This window comes from Lipotes vexillifer, unplaced genomic scaffold (assembly GCF_000442215.2).
Source record: "Lipotes vexillifer unplaced genomic scaffold, Lipotes_vexillifer_v1.1 scaffold920, whole genome shotgun sequence".
NCBI classification, from domain to species: domain Eukaryota; kingdom Metazoa; phylum Chordata; class Mammalia; order Artiodactyla; family Lipotidae; genus Lipotes; species Lipotes vexillifer.
The window spans coordinates 2747247-2769189 of NW_006783413.1; the positions used below are offsets into that span (position 1 = coordinate 2747247).

Consider the following 21943-nt stretch of genomic DNA (forward strand, 5'->3'; position numbering starts at 1 on the left):
TATATATATATATATATATATATATATATATATATATATATCTCTTAGAAGAAACTCCAGAATTCATTTCTTCTGCGAGAGATTAGGTAGTTATATATAAAAGAATGTTAGAGAAAGCATCCTAATGTTGAATTAAGCAGAAATTAAAACGTGATAGGTTATTTTTTAAGTGTTTATATAAAATATATTCTAAGGATTGAGAAATTAGTGTAAAATAATTAAAAATCTGAATTATAGAGTATTTTAATTGTCTACTTTGTTTTTGTTTTTATAGAAGTATAGTTGATTTACAATGTTGTGTTATTTTCTGATATACAGCAAAGTGATTCAGTTATATATATTTTTCATATTCTCTCATTATGGTTTATTACAACATATTGAATATAGTTCCCTGTGCTATACAGTAGGACCTTGTTGTTTATCTATTTTCTATATAGTAGTTTGTTTCTGCTAATCCCAAACTTCTAGTTTATCCACCCCCCTTTCCCCTTTTGTAACCATAAGTTTGTTTTCTAGGGCTGTGAGTCTGTTTCTGTTTTGTAAATAAGTTCATTTGTGTCATCTTTTAGATTCCACATATAAGTGATATCATACCATATTTGTCTTTCTCTGTCTTATATTCACTTAGTATGATAATCTCTAGGTCCATCCATGTTATTGCAAATGGCATTATTTCATTCTTTTTTATGGCTGAGTAGTATTCCTTTGTACATATATATCACGTCTTCTTTATCTGTTCATCTGTCCATGGACATTTAGGTTGCTTCCATGTCTTGGCTATTGTAATAGTGCTGCAATGAACATTGGGGTACATGTCTTTTTTTGAATTAGAGTTTCCTGGTATATTCCCAGGAGTGGGATTGCTGGATCGTATGGCAATTCTATTTTCAGGTTTTTTTTTTTTTTTTAATGGTATGTGGACTCCCAACGACTGCGCCACCAGGGAAGCCCTGTTTTCAGTTTTTTAAGGAACCTCCATACTGTTTTCCATAGTGGATATACCAATTTACATTCCCACCAACAGTGTAGGAGGGTTCCCTTTTCTCCACATCCTCTCCAGCATTAATTATTTGTACACTTTTTTTTTTTTTGCGGTACGCGGGCCTCTCACTGCTGTGGCCTCTCCCACCGCGGAGCACAGGCTCCAGACGCACAGGCCCAGTGGCCATGGCTTACGGGCCCAGCCGCTCCACGGCATGCAGGATCCTCCCGGACTGGGGCACGAACCCGCGTCCCCTGCATTGGCAGGCAGACTCTCAACCACTGCGCCACCAGGGAAGCCCTGATTTGTACACTTTTTAATGATGGCCATTTTGTAAGGTGATACCTCATCATAGTTTTGATTTGCATTTCTCTAATAATTAGCAATGTTGAACATCTTTTCATGTGCCTATTGGCCATCTGTATGTCTTCTTTGGAGAAATGCCTATTTAGGTCTTCTGCCCATTTTTTGATTGGGTTGTTTGTTTTTTTGTTATTGAGTTGTACAAGCTGTTTGTATATTTTGGAAATTAAGCCCTTGGAGGTCACATCGTTTGCAAGTATTTTCTCCCAGTCCATAGGTTGTCTTTTCATTTGGTTTATGGTTTTCTTTGCTGTAAGCTTATAAGTTTGATTAGGTCCCATTTATGTAGTTTTGCTTTTATTTCTATTGCCTTGGAAAACTGTTAATTATCTATTTTGTAATCTTGACTGGTCCTAATAAAATGTTGCTAAGTGAGATTATTTGGGGAATGCTTTTGAATTAATAGATAAAAAATGATGCTATGTTTTCTCTTTTTTTACTGAATGAAAGATTTTTTAAAGTTCTGTAGTGCTTTACAATTTTCAAAAGTTTCACACAGATGATTTCATATAATCCCATAATAACCCCCCCTTTTTTTTTCCCCTCCTACCCCTCTCCTGACCCTCCCTGCTTCCCTCTCCCCACTGGTAACCACTTGTTTATTCTCTATATCTGTGCCTGCCTTCTTTTTTGTTTTATTCACTAGTTTGTTGTATTTTTTAGATTCTACATATAAGTGATATCATATAGTATTTTCTTTCCCTGACTTATTTCACTTAGCATAATGCCCTCTAAGTCCATCCATGTTGCTGCAAATGGCAAAGTTTCATTCCTTTTTATGCCTGAGTAGTATTTGACTGTATATATATAACACATCTTCTTTATCCATTCATCTGTTGATGGACACATAGGTTGATTTCATACTATGGCAATTGTAAATAATGCTGCTATAAACATTGGAGTGCATGTATCTTTTTGAATTAGTGTTTTTGTTTTTTTCAGATATATACCCAGGAGTGGAATTGCTGGGTCATATGGTAGTTCTATTTTTAGTTTCTGAGAAACCTCTATACTGTTTTCCACAGTGCCTGTACCCATTTACATTTCCACCAGCAGTGTATGAGGAGGGTTCCTTTTTCTCCCCATACCCACCAACATTTGATATTTGTGTTCTTTTTGATGATAGATAGCCCTTCTGACAGGTGTGAGGTGACACCTCATTGTGGTTTTTTAATATTTTCATGTGCCTTTTGGCCATCTGCATTTTCTCTTTGGAAAAATTAAAAGATGGGTTGTTAGTACTTTTTGATGTTGAGTTGTATAAGCTGTTTATATATTTTGGATATTAACCTTTTATCAGTTGTATCATTTGCAGTATCTTCTCCCATTCAGTAGGTTGTCTTTTCAAACTATTTTGTCAATAGTTTCCTTTGCTGTACAAAAGCTTTTAAGTTTTTAAAAAAATCTTATTATTAATGTAGTTTACAAACTGATTTATGCATAGCCATAAAATTATTTTGAAATATATATAATCACTAAGTAACAACAGCTTCCCACCCTAAGTCGTTTTTTTAAATTTTTTTAAATTTAAAAAATTTATTTTATATTGGAGTATAGTTGATTTACAGTGTTTTGTTAGTTTCAGGTGTACAGCAAAGTGATTTAGTTTTATATATATATATATATATATATATATATATATTCTTTTTCAGAGTCTTTTCCCATGTAGTTATTACAGAGTACTGAGTAGATTTCCCTGTGCTATAGAGTAGCACAGGGACCTTGTTTGTTTGTTTTTAAAATTAATTAATTTATTTTTTGGCTGCATTGGGTCTTCATTGCTGCGTGTGGGCTTTCTCTAGTTGTGGCAAGAGGGGGCTGCTCTTCGTTGTGGTGCATGGGCTTCTTATTGAGGTGATTTCTTTTGTTGCGGAGCACAGGCTCTAGGTGCATGGGCTTCAGTAGTTGTGGCATGTGGGCTCAGTAGTTGTGGCTCGCAGGCTCTAGAGCACAGGCTCAGTAGTTGTGGTGCACGGGCTTACTTCTTCCGCAGCATGTGGGATCTTCCTGGACCAGGGCTTGAATGCATGTCCTCTGCATTGGCAGGCAGATTCTTAACCACTGTGCCACCAGGGAAGCCCTATTTTTATTTTTTAATTTTTAAAAATTTATCTATCTGTTTATTTGGCTGCGCCACACAGCTTTCGGGATCTTAGTTCCCAGACCAGGGATTGAATCTGGGCCCTCGGCAGTGAAAGCGCAGAGTCCTAACCACTGGACTGCCAGGGAATTCCCTGTGGGGAGTTTTTAAATTACTGATTCAATTTCATTGCTGGTAATTGATCTGTTCATATTTTCTACTTCTTCCTGGTTCAGTCTTGGGAAACTGTACCTTTTTAAGAATTTTCCCATTTCTTCTTGGTTGTCCTAGAAGTGAGATTATTTGGGGAATGGCTTTGAATTAATAGATTAAAAATTATGGCACTTTAGTAGCAATTTTTATATGTAAATGTATTCTAAAGAGAAATGTAAATAGAGATGTTATTGGTAGCAGAGTAAATATTTCTCATAATTTTGAACACTTTATGCTTAACATGTTTTGCTTGCAATTAAGTATTCAAAATCTCCTTTGTCTCCTATTAAATTGTCTCTCACCATTTGTGTTTCCTATACAGATCCTAAAATTCGTTTTCTCTAGCACTGTTCTCTAAACACCCACCCCTATTTCTAGTTTTGAGTAAAAATCAATAATGTAAAACAGATAAAATTGCAACATGGCCCTCACTAAATCATAGTATCCTTCTCTGTGGTTATGTGAATTATACTATTTATTATATATTAGAATCACTGGGTTTATACAGTGAGTTTGTAGTCCTTTTTTGATTTGTTTTCTTGATTCCTAATACAGAGACTGCTTCTCAGTTTTTCTTTAATAAGAGATTAAATGAACTAGTTTTTCTTTTCTGCTTTGTAGATTTCTTGATAACCGGCTGTTTGCTACCTGCTCTGATGACACTACAATAGCACTATGGGATCTGAGAAAACTGAACAGCAAAGTATGCACTTTACATGGTCACACTAGCTGGGTGAAGAACATCGAATATGATACTAATACAAGACTCTTAGTAACGTCAGGATTTGATGGAAATGTCATTATTTGGGACACCAACAGGTTTGTGAATAGGAGGTCATGTTAGGATTATGAACAACAAAAAACTGTTTTTAAGATGGTAAACAAATTCAGTGTTCTGTCTTAGCTCTCATATCTCTGTAGGAGAAAGAAACTGGCTTTGGGAAAAAACAATCAGAAAGTGAGTCCATCTTTTGGTCCTTGCACTTAGTCACATATTGTGACTAAAAAACTTGGAGAAAATTATGTAGAAAGGAGACCAAGTAATATAGTTAATGAAGAAAACTGGTTTATAAGATGAGTTTCCTGAATTTAAGGAAAAATATTTTTGTTATTATTTCCTTTGTGGAACTGAAATGTTTTTCACTCTGGTCCTTCAATTCTAAATCTATTTTGTAATTTTTGCACTTTGTTTTCATGCATTAAAAGAGTGGTTTCTCAGTTGGAGTGGTACTGATCCTTAGGGGAATGTTTGGAAATAATGTGTAGTGCAGTTTTAGTTGTCACTACAGGAGAAGAGAGGAGGATTTCTACTGGCATTTAATCAGCAGGGATCAGAGTTTCTAAACATTCTGCAATGCACGGGACAGTTTGCACAGGGGACCAGTCATCCCATCTAAAATGTCACTAATGCCTGTGTTGTGAAACACTTCAGTAGAATATCTCCTTATAGAGAATTGAAAGAGTTGAAGTTTGGGAAATAATTATAATATTCCTGTTGCTAGCTTTGGTAAAATGACAATACAGTTATACACCAGGAATGTTTCTGAAATATTCTTTTTAGAGCTCATATGTAAAACTAGGGGGATATTCTTAAAGATTTCTAGTTATTCATATTGTTTGAGCAAAGCATACAGCTACTGATTATCTTTAAACTAAGACAAGTGTGCCTGTTTAAATTTAGGACTAATTATTTTTTAGTTTAGAAATAAAATTTGAATAGAAATATAAATAACTTCCAAATTAGTAGAAAGATAAAGCTAAAAAATACAATCAATCCAATAGAGGCAGAGAAGAAGGGGCGAAAATCATTTTTTTAAAAAAACAGGCAAATTAGGAAGCACAAGAATATGACAGGCAGATAATCTAATATCAACAATAAGTATATATGGACTAATGTAGCGTTATTAGATAGTACTAGATGGATTAAAAACAGAAAAAAAAAAAAAACAGAAACAAACTCTATGTTCTTCATAAGGAGTATACCTAAAACATACAAACACAAAGTTTGAAAGTAAAATGATGGGAAAAAATAAAAGATAAATACAAATCAAAGAAAAATAGTTATATCTACTTTAATAGCAGACAAAATAGAGTTTAAGGCATACAGCATTATTAGTGATTTTAAAAAGGTACTATATTAGAAGCTTTATTTCACTAGAACATAAAAATTCTTATCTTGTGTGTACCTAATAACATAGCCTCAAACCATAAAAAGCAAAAACAGACAAGAAAAAAGTGAGAATCTCCATCTCAGTGGAAAATATTAACATCACTCTCATTTACTAATAGATAAAATAGACCAAAAAACTAGTAAGTCTATAGAAGATTTTAGTAATATTAATAAGCTTGATTTAGTAGGCATATGTAGAATTCTGCTCCCAAATAGTGAATACATCCTCTAAAGCAAAGTTTGAACGTGTACAAAAATTGAGCGTGTTCTGGACTACGAAGTAAGTCTCAACCAGTATCAAAGAATTGTTATCACACAAACCATTTTCCCTGATCCCAGTACAGTTTAATGAACCACAGGTAAATAAAAATTCCCAGGTTTAGAGACTTATAAACTTACTTCCTAAATAATTCATGGATCAAAGAAAAAAATCATAGTGAAATCAGGAGATAGATAGACTAAAAATTAATGAACTAAACATCTTACTCAAAAAGTCTGAAAAAGATAAAAAAGGGTAAACCTGATGAAAGTAGATGTATGGAAATGATAAATATATATTTTTTAAAAAGCAGAAATTAATGAAATAGAAAATGAAATACAATAAAGATTTTTTAAAAGCCTGCTTTTCTCTGATAAGATACATTAAGAAAAAAAGAGGACACAATCTCAGCAATGAGAAAGAAGACAATAAAAAATATAAAGATAATAAGATCACCTTTTGCCAATATACTTGAAAACTTTGATGAAATAGTTTACACACAAAAATACACCTATGCAAAACTGATTAAGGAAGAAATAGAAAAACCGAAATAGACTTATTACCAGGACTGATATTTAACCATTATGCACTGGTTCAGCTGAAAAGGTTGTTAAAAGATTGAACGTCTTCCATACTAATTGATAGTCACTGTCATGGATCATCCCCACGTGTCATATCCTGGCACCTTCTGGGTACTGTGGCACCTCTTCTAGAGATACTTTCCTCAAGATCTCTCCCTATGATCTAGTAGCTGAAGCCCCCCTTACATAGCAGACTAATTGCAGGATCCAGTTCCAGCACTGCCACCTGCATCAGCTCTGGCTAGTTTTCATGCAGGGCTGTCACTTCTGCCTTAGCTATTAGAGAAATGAAAAAAATCAATTAAAATCTATCTACTGGGACTTCCCTGGTGGTCCACACTCCCATGCAGGGGGCCTGAGTTCGATCCCTGGTTGGGGAACTAGACCCCACATATGTGTGGCAACTAAGAAGTCCACATGCTGCAACTAAGACCCAGCACAGCCTAAATAAATAAATAATAATAATAAAAGATTTTTTTAAAAAAAGAAAGAGCCCGCATGCTGCAATGAAGATCCCGCACAGCAACGAAGACCCGGCGCTACCAAATAAGTAAATAAATATTTTTTTTAAAAAAACCTATCTACTAATAAAACAGCAGCCTGTCAATTTTACAGGTGACTTCTACCAAATATTACAAGAAACAGAACATTCCAATCTTATTAAACTGTTCAGATTCCAGAAAAATGGAATTCTTACCTCAGGTATGACCTTGATACACAAACTCAAAATGAAAGGTCAGTCTGTACTATGAATGTAGATGCAAATATTCTAAAAAAGGGAAATTGGATCCTGTAAGATATTAATCAAAATAGCATGACCGGGCTTCCCTGGTGGCACAGTGGTTGAGAGTCTGCCTGCCGATGCAGGGGACACGGGTTCGAACGCTGGTCTGGGAGGATCCCACATGCGGCGGAGCAAATGGGCCTGTGAGCCACAACTACTGAGCCTGCACGTCTGGAGACTGTGCTCCACAACGAGAGGCTGTGATAGTGAGAGGCCCGCGCACCACGATGAAGACTGGCCCCCGCTCGCCGCAACTGGAGAAAGCCCTCGCACGGAAACGAAGACCCAACACAGCCAAAAATAAATAAATAAATAAATTAATTAATTAATTTAAAAAATATATCATGACCAAGTTGGGTTTATTCTAGAAATGAAAAGATTTATCAATAGAAATTCTGTTAGTATAATTTATCACACCAGGATAAATAGAAAAATCCATATGATTGTTTCAACTGAAGAATAAAATTCAACATTTGTTCATAATTAAAAACAAAAGAAGGGACATCATTACCAACCTTATAAAAAAAATAAAAGGATTACAAAGGAATACAATGAACAACTCTATGGCAACAAATCAGACAACTTACATAAACAAATACCTACAGAATCACAAATTACTTAAACTGACTCAAGAGCAAATAGAAAGTCTATAGACCTACTGACCTACATAGCAAGTAAAGAAATTGAATTGGTTTAAAATTGAATTTTAAAATCTTCCCACAGTGAAAAGCTCAGGTCCAAAACGCTTCACTGGTGAATTTTACCAAACATTTACAGAATAAATAATATTAATCCCTCACAAACTCTTACAGTAAATAGAGGAGGGGAGAGCACTTCCCAACTCATTTTATGAGGCTAGCATTACTCTGATACCAAACCAGACAAACATCATTAAGAATAGAAAACTACAGACCAATATCCCTCTCCCAAAAATTTGATAAAAGTTCTCAACAAAATATTAGCAAATCAAACCTAGCAACATATATAAAGGATTATATGTCACAACCAAGTGGAATTTATTCCAGGAATATAGATAGGGTTGGTTTAACATCTAAAAGTCAATGTAATACATCACATTAATAAAGGTCAAAGCCCATATATATGATCATCTCAATAAAGTCAGAAAAAGCACTTGACAAAATCCAACACCCATTTGTGGTGTTGGAATAATGGGTAACTTCCTCAACCTGATAAAGGACAGCTATGAAAAACCTACAGCTAAAATCATACTTAATGTTGAAAGACTAAATACATCCCCCCTAAGACTGGGAACAAGGCAAGGATGTGTGCTCTCACCACTATTATACAACATTGTATTGGAAGTACAACTGCACTGGAAGTACAGACAAGAAAAATAACAGGCATCTAGATTGGAAAGAAAGAAGTAAAACTATCTTCATATGTAGAAGATATGATTTTATATATCAGAAATCTTGGGGCTTCCCTGGTGGCGCAGTGGTTGAGAGTCCACCTGCCGATGCAGGGGCCACAGGTTCGTGCCCCGGTCTGGGAAGATCCCACATGCCGCAGAGCGGCTAGGCCCATGAGCCATGGCTGCTGAGCCTGCGCATCTGGAGCCTGTGCTCTGCAACGGGAGAGGCCACAACAGTGAGAGGCCCGCGTACCACAAAAAAAAAAAAAAAAAAAATCTTGAATTCACAAAACTACTAGAACTAATAAGTTCAGCAAGGTCATAAGATATACTAGATTAATATATAAAAGTCAATTGTATTTCTATTCAAAAGCAATGAACAGTCCAAAAATGAAGAAAAAAATTCCACTAATAGCATTAAAAAACAATAAAATATCTAGGAATGAATTTAACAAAAGAAGTACAAGATTTGTATGCTGAAAACTAAAACGTTGCTGTAAGAAATGTAAGAAGATATAAACGAATGGAGAGACCATTCCATGCTCATGGATTGGAAGACTCAATATCATTAAGATGGCAATTCTCTCCAAATTAATCTATGGATTCAAGGCAATCCCTATCAAAATTCCAGCTGCCTTTTTTTTGGACAAATTGGAAGACTCACACTTCCTGATTTCAGAAATTTCTACAAAGCCATAGTAATCAAGACAGTGTGGTACTGGCATAGGATAGACATCTAATATAAATTAAGGGAACAGAATTGAGTCCAGAAATCAACCCTTATATTTATGATCAGCTGATTTTCAATAAAGGTACTAAAGTAATTCAGTAGTTCAGGAAAGGACAGTCTGTTCAACAAATGAAAGTGAAAAGAAAAACTACAGGATGGGATATGATATTTGTAAATCACATCTGCTAAAGGATTTGTGTCCAGAATAGATAAAGAATTCTTCTAACTCACTTATATGTATTCAGATAACCCAATTTAAAAATGGGCAAGATATTGACATAGACATTTCACCAAGGGTGATACACAAATGATTAATAAGCACCTGAAAAGATGTTTGACATCATTAGTCTTAAGGGAAATGCAAATTAAAACCAAAATGAGATACCATTTCACATCTAATAAGATGGCTTTAACAAAAAAGACAGCAACAAATATTGGCAAGAATATGGAGAAACTGGAACTTCATATATTGCTGGTAGGAATATAAAATGGTACAGCCATTTTAGAAAACAGTTTGACAGCTTCTCAAAATGTTAAACATAGAGCCATATGACCCAGCAATTCCACTTCTAGATATCTACCCAAGAGAAATGAATATATATGTCCGCACAGAGAATGCTTATAATAGTGTTATTCATAATAGCAAAACAATAGAACCAATCTTAATACTTATCAACTGGTAAAAGGATGAACAAGATGTGGTATATCTATACAATAGAATACTGTGTGGTACTGAAAAGGAACAAAGTACTATTATGTGCTACAATATGGCTGAACCTCAAAAAAGTTAAGTGAAAAAGCCAAACCAAAAGACAACTTATTGTATGATTCTATTTATATGAAATGTCAGCAATAGGCAGGAAGTAGATTAGTGGTTATCTGTGGCTGGGAGTAGGAAAGGGAATGACTGCTAATGGGCAAGAGTGATTTTTTAGAATGATGAAAATGTTCTAAAATTGGATTGTATTGATGACTAGATAGAAGGAAACTGATCAAAAGGCACTAAAAACCTATAGCACATTTTAAAATGGTGAAACTTTAGAAGTTTTCTCTATAAAATCAGGAAGGAGAACATGCTTGCTATTACTACTGCTGTTCACTATTGTTTTGGGTTGGAGGGAGGCAGGGTCCTAGTTGGTGCAGTAAAATAAATAAGGATTGGAATATATACGGATTGGAAAGGAAAAAATGAAACAATTATCATTCTCAGATGATACGATTGATTATCTGTATCAGGGGCTGGCAAACTTTCTATAAAGGACTGTGTAATAAATATTTTAGGCTTTGTGTGCTATATTGTCTCTGAGCAGCCATAGACAATGCATGAATGGGTATGGCTATGTTCCAACAAACTTTTTATATAAAAACAGGCAGTGATCCAGATTTTGCCCATAGGCCACAGTTTTTAGACACCTAGGTTCTATATAGAAAACCCTAGAAATTCTACTGACAGATTATCAGAATTAATCAGCGTTAACTAAGATTGTTAGATATAAGATCAAAATGTAAAAATCAGTAGTGTTCCTATACATCACTATAAACAATTAAAATTTTTTTTAAGTATATAGTTTTTAGTAATTAAAAAATTTAGTTGGGGACTCCCCTGGTTGTCCAGTGGTTAAGACTCCATGACTCCACTGCAGGGGGCACAGGTTCAATCCCTGGTGGGGGAACTAAGATCACAGCATAAATAAGTAAGTAAGTAAGTAAGTAAATAAATAAATAAATAAACAAACAAACTTTAAAAAAATTTAGTTGGTACACAGGAATAAACTGCAACAGGAGATCTGTATAACCATTATGGAGAAAACTAAAATTTCATTTAAGTTATTGTAAGACCTAAATAGAATCTATGGATGAAAAGATTCCTCTAAAATTAAATATAAGCAAATTTTAAAATGAAGGGTATAAACTCATAAGATGGGGAAATAGGAAAGGAAGGAATGACAATAAAGTTTTAAAATCTGGAAGGCAGGAAGATGAGTGGCAACCGACTCAGCAACTCACTTAAACTTACTTAGTAAGTTCAAGAAAGCTGAATCCTAAACTGGCAGTGGGAAAAAGTTAAGAACTTAAGAATATTTATACAAAATCCTCAAAAATCACAGTAACTGGCAACTCTCGGTACTCTGGAACAGAAAGGGCAGCTAAAATAAGGATTCAGATGAAAGATATTTAAGAACTTATATCTCCTCCCTTAATCCATACTGCTGGGCTATTTACCTCCTCGCATTTCAGCAGGGATTTTGAATTTTATTCTCTAAAGAGGTAAAATAGAGAATATCTGTATTAAAGGATGCCAGACACAGTTGAAGTCTTGGGTACCTTACCAAAATCAGGGGGATTAAGTGACCATATGCACACTGAATATTGAATTTAGAGATCCTCACAAGTTCTTTCAGTTAATGAACTAAAGGTACTGACATTAGGAGTTCCTCAAAAAATGGCTTCACCCTATTTAGTGAAGCTCAAGCCTACCCTTGCACTCAGAGTTCCCAGTCAGCTTTTTAGTTCCCCACTCTTAATTATGAGCAGACAGCCAAACATAATCAGACATTTGACAAAAGTTTCTATGAAAAGACTTACACAAATGGGGAGATATCTTGGAAAAAGTAGAGACTACATAGGGAGAAGAAAACTTAAAATTTTAAAAACCTATAAATATCCTCAGAGAGATAAGAAAAGTTATTGCATGCTTGAAGCACTGCATGCTGACTGAAGGATGCTACAGAAGAGAGAAACAGAGGGGACTTTTAAAGTACTGGTATTGTTCTACCTCTTAACATGGGTGATGAATCACAGCTGTTCATTTTTCTTTAAATTCTACATGTCTTATTTATGTACTTTTCTGTAGGGATGACAAAGTTCACAGTTTTAAAAATAATAAAAAAGGAAATAAAATGGGGACTAAAAAACATAGGCAAGGAATAAAAATCTATTCAAAAGATCATACAGATTTGAAATAGAGCCAAATAGAACTTAAAAGAAGTAAGGAAATAGAACTATTGAAGTTTATAAAAACAAGTAGCAGACACAGCTTAAAAAACAGGTTAAGAAAGATATTGAAAAATTACCAAGATGGCAACATATGCAAATGAGGAGATAGAAAACATGAAAGAGCAGTTATTCGACAAGGAGAGTCAAATGGGAATGTTTCAAATATCTATCTAGAGCTCCAAAAGAATAGAGAAAATAGGTGAGAGGCAATATTGGAATAATGATGGAAAATTTTCCAGAATATATAAATAATATGAATCTTAAGATTTAGAAAGTCAAATGAATCCCAATGAAGATAACTGAAAAGAAATCCAAATTTACACGTCATAGTGAAACTGCAACACTCCAAAACAAGGAGAAGATCAACGAAAGGAAAAAGAATATCCAAAGTAACAATTCTACTGATAGTAGACTTAAAAATAGCAACAATAAAGCCAGAACTCACTGGAATATTATCTTCAATATTCAGAAAGAAATAACTATCAACCTAAAGTTATAGGCTCAGCTAAACCTTTAATCAAAGAGTGAAATAAAGATTTTCAGAACAGTAAAAAGTGAGAGTTTATCTCAACAAAATTTTATTTAATATACTTCAGAAAGAAATAATAATCTTTTAAAAAAAGTTAGAGATGGAAGAAGGAATGGTGAGCAAAAATTTTTCATATGTATAAGTCTGAGTGTACATCAAGTGTAAATTCTAGTTTGAAGGGCAAAAATATGACTATCACTGAATGCTTATATTTATGATAACTCTAGGTTTTGTTGGTTTGATTTCTTTTGTAGGTGTACAGAAGATGGGTGTCCACATAAGAAATTCTTTCACACACGTTTTCTCATGCGAATGAGATTAACACCAGATTGTTCCAAAATGTTGATCTCAACGTCCTCTGGATATCTCTTGATTTTGCATGATCTTGACTTAACCAAGTCTTTAGAAGTAGGCAGCTATCCCATTTTGAGAGCAAGAAGAACAACATCAAGTTCAGGTAAGCTTTCCTTTTTTGATTAGAGAAAGTTTTTTCTAAGTAATCTCAGACATGGGGATGGTATATGTTTCTATTCTGAGAATGACAGCAGAAAGAAGGGAAGAAAGTTAAAAGATATTCTTTGGAAAGCTCAGTAATAGCTTTTTTCCCAAGGAAGTATAATGATCTACACGTATCTCTGACATAGTATTAATTTGTGCCTCTGTCTCACAAATGATATAGGAAGAATAACTTCTAACTCTAAAAAAAAATTTTTTAGCCCTCTGCTAGCCAGAAAGTCTTCATCAGTATTTGTAGATCACCATTATCTCAAAAATTAGTGATGGCCCAAATTACTGTCAATCTTTTTTAAGTTTTTCTGGAACCCAGCAGAGCTGTTAAGTTATAGTCAATATAGAGTTTTAATTTTAAGTCTGTATTGCATCCTAGACTTTCAGATGTCCAGACACAGGTAGTTGGTGCCATCTTATCTCATGAACTATAAACATCCTCTTGCTAAAGCTCTGTTCCTTTTCCTGTTGCCAATTCCATTGGACTTAAGCGAAATGGGGCTCAGGAAAACTTTGTACTACATTAAATGATAGAGACTATATTATATCTACCTTTAGGAAGAAGAGGGCTGATATAGGAACATACTCATTAGTTATTATATTGTGTTTATGAACAAGAACTCAGAAAAAAATACTTAAGCATTTGAAAAACATAATGTTCATAAATTGTTGTTTAAAATCAACTTCAAATGGCTGGAATCTTTATCTATGCACGGGGCCACTTCTGAAGACTCCTTTGGGAATGTGCAGCCCTCATTGTATTGCAGTTGCCTGCAATACAATTTCACTGCTAAAAGTAGAAATTTAAGTTTTACCAACTTATTTGCAAGCAAGGGATTTCATTAATGTGCAAGTACAGTCCTTTTCATTTCAAATTTTTAGGTTAAACATTAATAATCAACTTTAGCTTAGTGAGCTTAGTGAGAAGTAGTGATTTAGAAGGTCTAAATTGGCATGTTTTGCTTAAAAACCAGGAAGGTTTTCTGTCTTCTAAAGGTAATTCTGATACTTAATACCATCCAAAGAAATTAGATTAATAAGAAGTCCCCACAGAAATGTGCAGCCACAAGAAAAGTGTGAAATAGAGACTGCTATTTGGAGTGATACGTCAGACTCACCTGACACTCATTTTATTTTCCCAGATTTCAGTGTTAAGTTTGTATTGCATTTCAAAGATGGTATTCACATAATTTCAGTAATGATGATAGAAGTTGTTGGTATGCTTTAAGAAGGATCTGTTCATGTTCTCAGTAATGGACCTGTTTGGATGCCATTCTAACATAAAACAACAGGCTGAACAGCTCAGTTTTCATTCTTGCTGAATTTTCTTGTTCCATTTCACTACAGAAATGATGGGAAACCTAAGATGTTCCTATGTTTATTTGGCTTTTCATTTTTATTTCACTTAAGGAAGTCATTGATGTAAAAAGGGTTTTAGAAAGGGACTAGGCCTTAGATTGGACGTTCCAAAGAGCTATCTTGCCCACCTCAGTCTTTTTTATAGGCCACTTTTAGATGGATATGTACTTGCCATGTTTCAGATGAACTTTAACAATATGGTTCAAGTAGATGATTAAGAAGTTAAGAGACACTACCAGAGTTTTGCTAGCTTTACTGTCGGAACGTTTTGTATTTTCAAGATCTTACCACTTTGTCGAGTTCATCTGGTCCTAGAGTTTCTGGTTCACCTTCTCATCATAGTGATTCTAATTCATCTTCTGAGAAACACATGTCACGAGCCTCACAAAGAGAAGGTAGGTCAAAAGTTGCATTTCATAATCTTGAATATAGATTCTAAAATAGCTTTTTTTAGTTTGATTTTAATCCTTAAAAATTAAAGCCAATAGAGATGAGGCTATTCCTTGCTCCTCAGTAACATTTTCAAAAAGCTAACCAGGGAATTCCCTGGCAGTCTAGTGGTTAGGACTCAGCACTTCCACTGCAGGGGGCATGGGTTCAATCCCTGGTTGGGGAACTAAGATCCCGCATGCCACACAGTGTGGCCAAAAATCAAAAAACAAACGAACAAAACCCCAAAAAGCTAACCAGTCTCTAGGGTTGAATATCTTGGGCTTACATTTTTGTTGGAATTTGAACTTTAGTTTTATTTTCTGGATTTAGTTTGGTCTAGTTTGGAGAGGGAATAGTTGGGAAATACGGACTCCAATCAAGGTTGTTATAGAAATTAAATGAGACTACGCATGTGATAGTGCTATGTAAATATAAAGGGATGAGTTTATCAGGTGCTTGTGAAAGTTGCCTGGTTTCAGCCCAGCAGGCTTTTTGCTTTGCCATTTCCTTATCTCAGCAATGCCTGGCAGCCTCAGAGGGGTTGTGGGATAAAGAGCTATAATCTGGCCCCACTCTACTTTTGCCAGTTTTTCCCCAGCCAATCTGGGAGAACTAGCTGCTCAGTCTGTCCTACCCACCGCTTAATTGAAATGCTTTCTACCTATGCAAATTTCACTCGTCATCCCTCTCCGTACTAATTCACATCTAAGCTCTTACAGCACTTTTTGTTTGTTCTCCTCGTGATGGACTGATGGCCAGATATATATATTTTTGTAATTTTGGGTCACCTTTTGGAAATAAGCATATCTCCTACCTAGATATTTAGAGGCAGGACTATAGACTTCTAATTAGTGTTTTCCCTGGGTGGCCTCATCTGGTAAGTGCTCAATAAATGCATTCTTGATTACTTTGCCTGACTACTTCCAAGAATGGTTTGAGACCTTCCTAACCTAAACCTATAGACTATCCACCATCCTGTCCTCTGGATGCTGAAGACTATGATGTCTCATTTTAAGGTTAAATATTCCTCTTCTTAGAGATTTATGCCCACATATGTAACATTTCTCCTGTGGATTCTTAGGGATGTAGCACAAATAAGAGTGAAGTAACTTTGGTTCAAGTAAAATTAAGGAGGCCCTTGACCCTCCAGTCTTCCCTGCCCCATCTCTACCCTGGCCCTGTATGGTTTCCCCCTTTTGCCAGCTCTTGAGCAACCTCCAAGGAGCAGAGCTCAAAAATCACTGCTTACTTATTCAGAATGGGTTTCTTTTCTGCTTTTTTTTTATAGATTTTCAAAATTCTTGAAGTAGGGTTTGGTTTTTTTCTAAAATTGTTGTTAAGGTTCAATCACATGTGAAATAATTCTTTAGGTATAATTTGGTTGTGAGAATGTAATTTAGATCGTCATAGGTTTCTGTCAATGCTGCAGTAATCTAAAGGGAAGCTTTTAAAAGAAGATAACACATCTAAGTGCGAAATAATTCACAAAGGGTCTGACAGAGGCAGCTCATTATCTTTAAAGCAACTCCTATAGGCAGAGAAGTGTTGAAATATTTCTCTTGATAATAAATTTCTAAGCTGCTTCCTTACAATATGTATGAAAGTGGTTCTCCACATACTTGAGGGATATGACATACTCCCGTTTGTAACAATGGCTCACTACAGCAATTTCATTGGGGGCCAGGTAGAAAGAAATGATGGGCCATAGCATAGTACCAGGAATATGTACAATTGGCAGTATCTCCCACCCCTTGTTTTGACATGTCCTGTGTGAGTTGTCCTCTCTTACCTCCAAAATTATGCATTGATTTGTTGTTTATAGTACTGTCCTTGGGGGCCATAAGTCCTGCTCCTTGCACACATCTTTCATCTATATAAAGGCAGTCCTCACGGCTTCCAGGTATTTCCTTCTCTGGACTAGAGAGCATCAGGTCCTCTGAGATGAGAATTGTTGTCTTTTACTTTTCCAGATTCCTTTCATGTCACATAACTTGAGATGTAGATCCAAATCAAAAGGATTCCTAGTCAGCTTTAACGCCTTAGTGTTACGTTATTGTTGATTCCTGCTGCAGGAACTTGGATTCTTTAGTTCTGTCATACCCCTTCCCCCATACCCACCCCAAAGACACATACCCCATACGCTGAAGGGCACCATGGTTTTTTACATGTGGTAGGATAAGGGGCAGATGGAAGAATAAAGGCATGAGGGTGGCTGCCAGAAATCAAAGCTTTGATGAGCTACCTTAGTCCTTTGATAATACAAATTCCACATCCTAATTTTCTCATATCTCAGGAATTTCACCACGAAACAGTCTTGAAGTCTTAACCCCTGAAGTTCCTGGTGAGAGAGACCGTGGAAATTGCATCACATCGTTACAGCTGCACCCAAAAGGCTGGGCCACTCTTCTTCGGTGCTCAAGCAACACTGATGATCAGGAGGTATGGGCAGCAGCACTCCACCTTCAGTGGGGCTGACTGAACAAACTGCCATTGCCATGTGTGCTCACGGTGTCTTTATCCCTTCAAAATCCTTCCTCCTCTCTGTTCTGTGTGTGGCAAGCAGGAAGTACTTTAAAGGAGTCATCAGCTCAGACTGAGCCCAGCTTAATTCCTCCCTCCTTCATCTCAATGTAAAAAACCCCTTATATAGTAAACATAGGACTGAGCTCAGCTGGCTAAATGGGAGGTTTTGCTATAAGCCAATGGAGTATTATGATTTTCTCTTTTTAAAAAACAGGGAAAGCTTTGGGAAAGGAAGGGACTGAACTGATAACTAGGGGGAAAGATCCTATATGAGCTTATGATTCTCCTTACTCTGAAAAGCAGGAGTCTTTCCAGAGCTAGCTAGTCACTAGCTCTAGAAGCCACAGCTAACAGGAGAGAAGAGTCTTTGAAGTGTGTAGGAGGAGAGGTATTCTAGGGCTTAGATGTCTTAACCCTAAAATATCAAGATTCTTGTTACTCTCAGAGAAGGGAATTATTACTTCAGAAGTCACAGTGGCCTCAGGGAATAAAAGGCTTTAAAGTGTCATAGTACAGAATAACCTTGATATGAATGTAGATAAGACAGTATGGGACCTACAAGTTTTGTTAGTTGGGAGAGGGGTAGAATTCATCTGAATGATTTCTTGGAACAATTCTGTAGCTTTGGCATTCTGTGGAGCCACTGTTTGGGACTCTGTAACTTTTTGTTTTTTAATTAGTTGAAGTATAGTTGCTGTACAATATTATTTAAGTTACAGGTGACAGTATAGTTATTCACAATTTTTAAAGGTTATACTCCATTTATGAGGCTCTATGATTTGTCTTTCTTCTCTCCCTCTAGTGGACTTGTGTCTATGAATTCCAAGAAGGAGCCCCTGTGCGACCAGTCTCACCTCGCTGTTCTCTACGACTGACTCATTACATTGAAGAAGCCAACGTAGGCAGGGGTTATATCAAAGAACTTTGCTTCAGCCCTGATGGGCGAATGATTTCTTCCCCGCATGGCTACGGTATTCGCTTGTTGGGATTTGACAAACAGTGCAGTGAACTTATTGACTGTTTGCCCAAAGAAGCCAGTCCCCTGCGGGTGATCCGTTCTCTGTACTCTCATAATGATGTGGTACTGACGACAAAGTTCTCTCCAACACATTGTCAGATCGCCTCCGGGTGCCTTAGTGGACGGGTTTCTTTGTATCAGCCAAAGTTTTAGGCACAACTTACATCAAATAAGGAACTCTTCTGGTGTTTGAATTATATATTACTTCAATTTAGGTGAAGTATTTTCTTTTTAGAAGATCTTAAAAGTTTGGGTCAAAATCCTAGTTCTTATGGGTCCATGAACACACCTGTGACCTGAGTACTTGGTCATCCAGCATCACAGGGGCATCGCCAAGTTAGACTCCAGGCAGCACCATCTTTTGCAGCATTCCTAGGCTCCTGCTGATCTGTGCCACTGAACTCCAGTTCTGCTGGTTGTTTTGCATGGTAGCTCTTGTCACGTTTCTTTCTTTTAATTCTCTTTTCTGATTTTGGTGTGAATTTTGTGGACATTTGGCAGGAGTTTTGGTTGGATTAGGAGAAACTCGTGATGCTAGTGTTGAATAAAACCCAGAAGTTTGATGTTGGCATACTGGTTGTTGAAAAGAAATTTCATCTTATCAGTATACTTGGTCTTTTAAAGTTGCTGTTGTTTCTCTATAATGAGCACAGATAATGGCATTATTCTTACAACTGTTATAGTTTTGCAGCAAAATGTCTTTTAAGTTTCCTGTTAAAATTATACATATTTTTCACTGTGAGAGGGATTTTGTTGTGAAATTCTAGAAAAACAATTACCACCTCTCTTTGTAGTTTATTTGTATGAATTTTTAAATCTGTAGCATGTGTCCTTACTTGGTATTCTGTTCCTGTCAACAGCATTAGAAAGGAAAAGAGGTGAAGGAATGGGCTTTGGTCATTTCTATTGTATAGAAGAGGATTTATTTATTAGATTATACTTTCTATCTGGCCACAGAGTGATGAGAACAATGTGGCTTAGATTTTGTTTCCTCTGCCAGATTACTTGAATCACAGAGGATGACAGGTGGAGGGAAAATCGAGAGTAAAGACGTGTTTTTCTCATCTTCCTTGAGCTTAACTATCTTACCGTTAATGAAGGGAGAACTGTGATTGTCTTCAAGCTGTTGTCATAACTGTGGTGGTCCGTGACTTGGGTGTCATGACTAAGACCTTTTGTTGTGTTTTGTTATGGAACACAGCAAGTAAAAAGCATCACGCAGGGGCCAGGCGTAAGGCTGACGACTCTGCTCAAGTAAGCAGCTTTTTTCTAGTCTCCTCCACTTTGAATGGGACTGTCCTTAGAAGAGATTTGCCAGAGGCTGGAGTAATTTGAGCCACATGCTAGCTTTTTCCGTCTTAGAACACATTCTCTTAGGCCAGTGGTTCTCAAACATTAGGGTGCATTATAATCACTGGGGAGCTTGTGAAAAATAGAGAAACCTGGCCCTCACCTTAGGAGGTTCTGATTCAGCCAGGGAGGACAGGAATCTGTATTTTTAACACGAACCCCAAGTAATCTGTATTCAGGTGGTTCCTGGATCACAGCTTCAAATATTTACTACCTTAAACATCAGTAAATATTTCTGTACCCATCAGGTGCTTAACACAACTCCCAGAAGGTGTTTTGATTATTTTAAAAATAAGCAAATAAAAGCAATTTTAGAGGTAGAAAGTAACTTAAAATGGACTCAATCTCGTTATTAGATGAATGAGAGAAGTTAAGTGACTTGCCTAAAGTCATCCTGCAAAATTAGTGGCAGGGCCAGGACTTGAATTCAAGTCTCTTAATTCCTTGCTCAGGGCAATTTCTACTGTATTATGCTGGCTGTTAAAACAATGACTTATGAACACTTTTTTTGTCTTTAAGTTGTATTATTGTGAATATCTTTAAACTGGCCAGTAGATTGAAAAAGGAAGGCATGGGAGTATCAATGCTGAGAATTCCAGCCATAAGAAGAAAAGTGTTTTAAATCTTATAGAAATGTTTAAGCAACCCAAATACATGAATAAAAATGACACTTTTTGTAGAACCTGCCAGACAGCCATTCACACACGTACAGAGGTTACATCTCACTTGGATGATGTTGGCTGTAGGACAAATTTTAAAAATTAGATCTTTCTTACCATGGATGTTAAAAAAAAATTGGAAATTTTTTTTTTTTTTTTTTTTTTTTTCTTGCGTTATGCGGGCCTCTCACTGTTGTGGCCTCTCCCATTTGCGGAGCACAGGCTCCGGACGCGCAGGCTCAGCGGCCATGGCTCACGGGCCCAGCCGCTCCGCGGCATGTGGGATCTTCCCGAAACGGGGCACGAACCCGCGTCTCCTGCATCGGCAGGCGGACTCTCAAGCACTGCGCCACCAGGGAAGCCCTGGAAATTTTTTAGTCATCAAAAAAAGTACCCACAGTGAAAACACAGGTTTGCTATAAACTTTCTTAAAAACACATATTTAAGAGAAAATAAAGAGACAAAAACACCTAATGCTGACATTAAAAATAAGCTACTGGGCTTCCCTGGTGGTGCAGTGGTTGAGAGTCCGCCTGCCGATGCAGGGGACACGGGTTCGTGCCCCGGTCTGGGAAGATCCCACATGCCGCGGAGCGGCTGGGCCCGTGAGCCATGGCCACTGAGCCTGCGCGTCCAGAGCCTATGCTCCACAACAGGAGAGGCCACAACAGTGAGAGGCCTGTGTACCGCAAAAAAAAAAAAAAAAAAAAAAAAATAGTGGTTGTATTGATAATCAAAAGAAGTTTCCATATATTGCATCTCCTTGGGAGAGCGCTCCATGTCAGATGCTGGGCCCAAATGTTGCCCAACTCTAATAAATTTCAGTCCATGATTCTAGAATATCTATCATGTGTCAAATAATGTACATACTTTACTAGTAACTCTCACAAAAACTGCAAGGTAGGTGGCATGAGCACCAATGTACTTTTGGGCGAATGGAAGGTCAGAAAGGTTGATTTGACATAAGTCACAGAGCTGGCATGGGGTGGCAGCACTGAGATTCAAACTCAATGTTTTAGTTCCAAGCCTGTGCTT

General features: G+C 36.5%; 1 protein-coding gene across 1 annotated transcript in view; it reads left to right on the forward strand.

The window, feature by feature from the left end:
- Positions 1 to 19285, forward strand: part of DCAF10 (DDB1 and CUL4 associated factor 10) — a 54462-nt gene extending 35177 nt beyond the window's left edge. Inside the window, exons 3-7 of the mRNA XM_007456014.1 lie at positions 4260 to 4457; positions 13315 to 13517; positions 15208 to 15321; positions 17652 to 17797; positions 18684 to 19285. Of these exons, the coding sequence (XP_007456076.1) occupies positions 4260 to 4457; positions 13315 to 13517; positions 15208 to 15321; positions 17652 to 17797; positions 18684 to 19052 (1030 nt within the window). The 3' untranslated portion in view covers positions 19053 to 19285. The remainder of the gene's footprint in view (positions 1 to 4259; positions 4458 to 13314; positions 13518 to 15207; positions 15322 to 17651; positions 17798 to 18683) is intronic.
- The last annotated feature ends 2658 nt before the right edge of the window (positions 19286 to 21943 follow it).